Below are 7214 nucleotides of genomic sequence, written 5' to 3'. Positions count from 1 at the left end.
TTTTTTTTTATAAGCATGTGCGGTTTTTTTCATGGAAATGCTCACCCACACCTGTATTATAAATAATTCTTGAACAGATGTTAGGGTGTGAGGTGTTGGCATGGTGGTTTTTCAGGGGCGTGTCCGTTCGTTTTTCCGTGTCTGCCTGTATAAGACTATATATTMATACAGACAAACGTAAATATCAGATCAAATTGTTTAGGATTTCTTTGTCTGCTCTGACCTTGTGGTTTAAATACTCTTTTCTGTACATACCAGGACTGTGGAGCTAAAGGGGAGCTCTATCTCGTTTTTAAGGATGTATTTGGAAATTACAGACATTATTGATAAAAGCATAAACGTGTGGAAGAAAGGACAGTGACTCACACTTCTTTCTCCCCTCATCCAAAATTAATAAAGCTGAAAGGATCTTAAAAAAGTATATCTTCGTGTAATTTTTTTTTCTGGTTGGTATGCGTGTGTATTTAAGATGGTTTGAGTAAAGAAAACAGCAGATCTAAGAAAAATCCAGTTTTCTCTGCACAGGAATTGCTTCAGAGATACAGTTTCTGAATTGTGCATTCTGGGATTGTTTAAATCTGAATAACAGGTTCTCACTGGAACCTGTTAGATATGAATTAAAATAACTGACATAATTGTTTTAAYATGGAAGCACTCGTGGTATGATCTCAATCCTAAAATGTAACCACTAAACTGTGTTTTGTTTTTAACCTATAGAGAAGTATCAGTGAAATGCCACAGCAAATGTTCTTGTTCATTTCACTGAAGTGGGAGGTAGTGTGGGAAAAGCAGGGATTAGGCTTTTTTCTATATATATAAGAAAACACACACACACGCACATAGGCTGTACTAGGTATAGCTACCTTGAAAGGATTTTCAAGTCTAAATCCTGCATTTATATATAAGCATATGATCCTGTGTCAGTGTAACAAAGTCAGTTATAAGCTGTAACCAAAGCAGGATGAATAATTTCCAGGCTCCAGATTTGCCTTGGGTGCTTGTGCTAGTCCAGCATATAAACTGCTCTGAGAAGTTGCCGAGTGCATCACCTACAGCTTTGCAGTATTAAGGTCCAGCTGTATAATTTTTGGTTTAATACAAACTTCTGYGAGCCAAAGAGCATCTGTTTTTCCTCTATTTCCTCCCACTGTTTTACAGCTAGTCTGAATATATTTTTTTTCTTAATGGTCACATCATAATGAGTGGTTAAAATAAAGCTAGTGCTGGCTGGCTTTTGTCTTTTTATTGGAAATCAATGAGARAGGCCACTTCTAGATTAGGTTTGTGTATCTGTGCTATAAATAAACTTAATGTGCTTTACTATTCTGCAGACAGCTGCAAATCTAGGTGGCTGCGAAATTAAAAGGAGTATGTTTGGAACCTAATGAGCTTTTGATCATTCTATCTTTTTTGTATTTTTGTGTCTTCCTTTTGTGAAGATTAATGTGCACTTTGTAGTATTTAGTCTTGGTTGGTTGTAAAAAGGAACAGAAGAATTTGCCTCCTTGATTTCATTTCAGAATTTGTGAACTTCTGTTTATGTTAACTGTATTGAACAGCTGAGATGGTTTCAGTCAGGGCTGACAGATTTTTCTCACTGTCAAGCATGGGAGACACCAATTGCTAATTTGCTCAATGACACTGATTTTATCACTCCTTTGGATAAACARMAAAAAAAAAAAAAAAAAAGCTGTTGGCCCTAATTAGTTTGAATATTAGGATTAGTATATCAATAATACATCATGCAAGTCTTACAGACCACTGAAGTAGCTTGCTTGTTGAAAAATACTGTCCCTCTCTATATTTTTTTCTTTAATTTCGTGCCATTTGAGCCCTTCTGTTGGTTCAGACTATGTAAGGCATTTGCACAAGGACAACTAAAGTAATTTATTACAAAGCTTAAGCTGTGAAGAAACCAGTGGTTGGAATATGCAGGTAGCTTTTAACATTGAAATTGAATTGTGGTAATCCTGATTTTCACTGCCAGCCTGCCAGATCTAACGCTCTGAAAATATCTTGATTTCTTAGTTGTTGGTGACTAGCTGCGCTTCTGAAACAACATCTCTTGAGATCAGAGTTGGAACCAACAGTTTGGTGGGCGTAAATGGTCTAGAAAGGTAGACGAGACTCAAATAGCACCTGAATATAACATGAGAAAAAGTAGAAAGCTGATGCATTTGTTCCTTTTTTTCCAGTAGGTCAACTTTGTCACCTCATTTTCCTTCTGAAGTACTGAATTTRAACAAACACTTCTCGATGTTTGCATATTGTTAGCATTTGGGTGTGTGAGTGATGTTAATGTGGTGTCTAAGTTAAATGTGGGTGAGGTGAGGCGAGGCAAGAAGCTTACGTGTAAAATGACCGTGTGAATGTWGCATGGTTTTATCCACACATTTTTCTCAACGGAGTAATAACTGCTCTGTGAGTGCCGTGTATAGAACAGGAAGTCTTAAATTGAACTCCCTTAAAAMTTTTTAGTTTCTTAAGCTTTTTCTCTCCTCTTGTACATTCCTTAGGTTGAACTTCAAGATGTCCCTTGGGAGAGACATGGAGCTGGAGCATTTTGATGAGCGTGATAAAGCGCARCGATACGGCAGAGGGTCCCGGGTGAATGGTTTGCCCAGCCCTACTCACAGTGCCCACTGCAGCTTTTACCGAACCCGTACTCTACAGACCCTGAGTTCTGARAAGAAAGCCAAGAAAGTTCGTTTCTATCGTAATGGAGACCGGTATTTCAAAGGGATTGTATATGCCATCTCCCCTGACCGCTTTAGGTCCTTTGAGGCTCTCCTGGCTGATCTGACCCGAACTCTGTCTGATAATGTGAACCTGCCCCAGGGAGTGAGAACAATCTACACAATTGATGGCTCCAAGAAGATTTCCTCCTTGGACCAGCTAGTAGAAGGTGAGCAGTAAGATCTGGAGGTATAAAGTTAAGTTTGAGTCAGCCTTTGTATAATCTGTTAAGTCTTTCAAGAATGTACAATGGTATTGCTCCTATTAATAAAGGGTTTTCAATAGTCTGAATAGAATTGTGAATATCTTAAATCATGCCTTGAAGTATTGTCTCCTGACCCTTTGCTTTCAGCCTAGTGTTGAAGATTCCTAGATCCTGAAGATTCCATCTAGTCCTTCTTTTTATAAAGATGCAAGTTCAAATGCCAGTGAAAGTTTAGTCTGTTGAACTTCACAAGGTCTGTGGTGCTAATAAAACCTATGTGAAATTTAGTTCAGATGTTTTTGGTTTTGTTTTTTTTTTTTTTTAACTCTCTGTCTACCTAGTGAAGAGGTTGATCTTTCTCTACAGGTAAATATGCCTTAAGTAATATACTAGCCTCTCATTGAGAGGCATAAATGTTGGCAACTTGTTAAAAGAATAATATTGTAGCTGTGATTCAGCTGGGGTATATTGTAAACTTTTCTCCCCTTTAGCATTTCCCTTTTCCCCAGTCATTAAATAGTTAAGGTTGAAAAAAGAACTCCAAGATCAGCAAGTCCAACCATTAATTCAGCACTTCCAAGTCCACCACTAAACCATCCCCCTGAGTGTCACATCTGCACAAATTTTAAAGWCCTACCAGGATAGTGCCTCACTTTTCTGGGTGGCTTGCTCCAATGCTTGACAGCCCTTTCCATGAAGAAATTTTTCCTAATACCCAATTTAATCCTCCTCTGGCACTGCTTGAGGCCATTTCCTCTTGTCTTATTGCTTGCTACTTGTCAGGAGAGGATTAACACCACATTGCTACAAACTCCTTTCAGGTGGTAGTAGACATCCTTAGCTTTCTTGTAAATAAGGCTTTCATACCTGCAGTATAAACCATCACCAGTGATTTGGTCTGAACTGATAGCACTTGATCTCTGTCAAATGTCAGACGTGCCAGTCATTAATTTGCCCATTGACACTTACTTATCACTCCTTCAGTGATAGTTCTATTGGCAAAAGAAGCTGACAGCATCAATCAATTTGAATATTAAGCTTAAAAATTATAGTACTTTTCACAAGTTTTATGAATAGCTAAAGTAGCTTTTCCAACATAAAGTGCTTCTGGACTGCAGTGGGTTTCTACTGTGAAATATCAGAATGTAAAAAGTGTGAAGGCATTGACTGTCACATGGCCATAAAAGAGAGTGTTTCTCACCTGTGAAGTTTAAATGCTGTGTTCCAAGAAAAAAAAGGCGGAACAATTCTTTCATTGTTGCTTCCCACCTACCCCTAGCCCCAGTGTGCCATGAGCAAACCAGTAAAGAATGGATATGTGGCCCCTGGATAGCCAATTTAGAGTTGTAACAGAGATTGTAATTTCTGTGTGATTTTCGTTTTTAGCACCAGGTGAGAGAACCTGCAGTATCAGAACAAAGGCTAATATGGAGAGAGACAAATAAAAGGGTAATGCCAAATGCAGCTCCTGAAAGAGGAGCACAGCTTTGCRTAGCAGGTGTTCAGCCACCATTGAGTTGTCTCCTTTTCACGTCATAGCAGAGGAAAGCTTTTTGAGAAGCTGATAGTCTTCCTTGTAAAAAGGAAAGTAGGGAACAACATGAAGATGCTCCAGAAAGAAAATTGAAGGGGCAGGATTGTCATCTAAGTAATAGGTTTGGGGCTTAGGACAAGAGCAATGTTACCAATTTCAGGGCAGAGTTAAAACTGTATTTTTCAGGACAGTATTTAATTGGTGGAGAAAATCAATTTCTGGGAGGAAAGACCAATATTAATCAACATCTGTTTAAAAGCTGTCTCTGTACATTTGCTTATTTGATTGGTATGCTCAATTAGAAGCAAGTTTCATTGATGTTAATGTTGATTTGCGTGGTCCTTTTGCAGTCAGTCAGAGCCAGTTTTGAAAAGAACTGAATCCAGAAACAAATTCAACAACCTATAAGATTGGTTTATTTTGGCATCCTAAAGAAGAATAGTACCATTTATTAACCAGTCAGTAAAAATGAATGACAGTGCAAGAGCCTAGGTTTATTTTAATGAAGGCATTTGGGTTTTTTTTTGTCCTGTGAGACATTATTCCATACCCTTTCAATGAATATTTCTTCCYTTCCTGGTATAGTTCAAGGAGGACAGTCTTGTTTTCTTGTGCCATTAACGCTGGGATTTACACAAGTTAGTCCTTGTGTGTAAGTAGAGAGCTACATCCTCATTTTGTCTTCAAGGGGGCTTCTGTTTATTTGTGTAAAACTGCAGGATGAGCGGTTTCACTCGTAGAACTCCAAAGTGGAGCATGGATTCATGGATTATTAGCTCCAGGATGGTTTTTGCATAAGCCCCTTCCATTTTTTACTATACAAATTTATTTTTTTGGCTAGTCTGGTACATCATTAATTAGCTTGAAGCTGTGCTTTKTGTTTAAATAGCTGGAAAATCACTTGATTTTTGCCTCTTGCCAAATGACATTTGTGCTCCAACTACTGGAATATGAAACATTGCTTTCTTCATGATAAGGCTATTCCCTTCCTGTGTGAATTCACTAATTAATTTATTGAGACTGTTATGAATTTATGTGATTGGGGGGGCATTCATTTGGTGATTGCATTGTGAGGCAAATGTATAAAGCTTTGATTTTTAGAGGGTTTTTTTTTGTCTTTATGCCTGTGAGGAAATTGCTGTACTCCTACCATCTCATGTGATACAAAAAGACAGAGAGGCTCTTGGGGAAAATGGGACAGCAGCCKCTGTCTTTCATCCCAGAGCTGAATATACAGAACTGCATGAAAGGTAGTCCTAAAGGAAAAAGATTGTAAAAGAGCTGTTATGCTTTAGTTATATTTAGTTTCATTCTGCATACAGTTCAGAGCTGGCATGGCTGTTTGCTGGTGCTGTAGATGATTTTGAGGAGCATGGACATGTTTTCGCTTTATTTGAAAGCAGTGACTTCCCTGGATGTGGGGGTTTTGTGGTTTGATTGATTCTGTTACTGTTTTTTTTTTAATCATACTGTTGGTTGTTTTTGTTTTTCTTAAGACTTAGGACATGTGAGATTTGTTGGAATTTGATAACAAGGGGTATGTATTATTGTAAAAAGTTTCACACAGTCTGTAACTTCTGTTGCTCTCCATGAAGGAAATAATGCAATGGATTCAGGTTCCTTCCTTTTGTCAGTCCTGATGTTAGGACCCTCTTACCTTTAAAAAATGGATTCTGACTTTGACATGAATTTATTCCCTAGGCATGACATGCAATCAAAGCATGTAGAAACAATAAAGATGAAGTTGCTTTAAAGGCTAAATTTTTTAGCTGTAAAGGAAGTTTCAAGAAAGGGCTTTTGCTTCTCCAAAAGTGTGTCACCCTGAAAGTTGAAGGCAGAGGTGGACTCATAGGTCTTACCCCCAGAACTGCCAATGAATATTGCAGGATAACTAGGAAACAAAGAATATTTACAGTTTTTACTCGTTCGGTCCTGCTATGTGAAACAAAGACCACAGAATCAATCCATAGCCAGAACTGCATCCCTTTCTCCTTAATTTTTATTATAATATTATCTTATAGTCTTGGGCATGAACCAGAATTGATTGTTTTTGATTTCCACAAAGCTGAGCCCTGCAGCTGAGAACTCCCAAAGACAAACTGAAAACCCCAGACCACGAGGCTGAGAGCATCCTGAGAAACACCTTTGTCACATGTCAATATTGGGTGCGCTGCCAAATGATTCTAAAGACTTCTGCCTGTGTGTGCACGTTTTGTGTAGGCATCGTGGCAAAAATAGTTGTAAGGAATAATCTGAAAAAGAAAAACTAATGTCTCTCAGGGGTTACCTCAGAACTGCAAACCTCGTTGGAGGAGCAGTTTGAAAGGACAGAGATCTACCAGCTTTAAAATGCGGTAATAGCTGTAACCAGCTAATAACTCTTGGGAGCTGTGAACRTCACTGCAGGGCAGAGGAGATGGTGGCTCACATGAGGACTGCGGGAATGCTCTCGTGATGGATGAAGGCAATTTGTGCTCAGAGCAGCAGAGAAKCTGCCTGCCAGTGGAAGACTCAAAAGGCACTGTCTCCTTGCTGGAATGATGSGCTGCAAGTGTTCCTGGCATGTTTTGTGTATGGGTCTTGCTTCTCCTACTGTCACCTCATTTCTTGTATCTCAGCTTCTCCCTTTCCTTCCCAATATTCCTGCTGCCTTCTTGACTCTGCCAGCCACTCTGATGTTGTTGTGAGAAACACAGCCAGTCCAGACTGTAGGAATTGATTGACGTGCTCTCTGATGCT

General features: G+C 38.8%; 1 protein-coding gene across 3 annotated transcripts in view; it reads left to right on the top strand.

The window, feature by feature from the left end:
• The window catches only part of DCLK1 (doublecortin like kinase 1), a 242762-nt gene that overhangs the window by 823 nt on the left and 234725 nt on the right, over positions 1-7214 (top strand). For all 3 annotated transcript variants that reach the window (XM_057377978.1, XM_057377979.1, XM_057377981.1), the window contains exon 2: positions 2517-2905. In XM_057377978.1, the coding sequence (XP_057233961.1) occupies positions 2530-2905 (376 nt within the window). In that variant the 5' untranslated portion in view covers positions 2517-2529. The remainder of the gene's footprint in view (positions 1-2516; positions 2906-7214) is intronic.

Source organism: Malurus melanocephalus, unplaced genomic scaffold (genome assembly GCF_030028575.1).
Source record: "Malurus melanocephalus ecotype Western Australia unplaced genomic scaffold, MMel_1.1 scaffold_336, whole genome shotgun sequence".
Taxonomy (NCBI): Eukaryota; Metazoa; Chordata; class Aves; order Passeriformes; family Maluridae; genus Malurus; species Malurus melanocephalus.
This window is presented reverse-complemented; position numbering and strand designations above follow the sequence as displayed.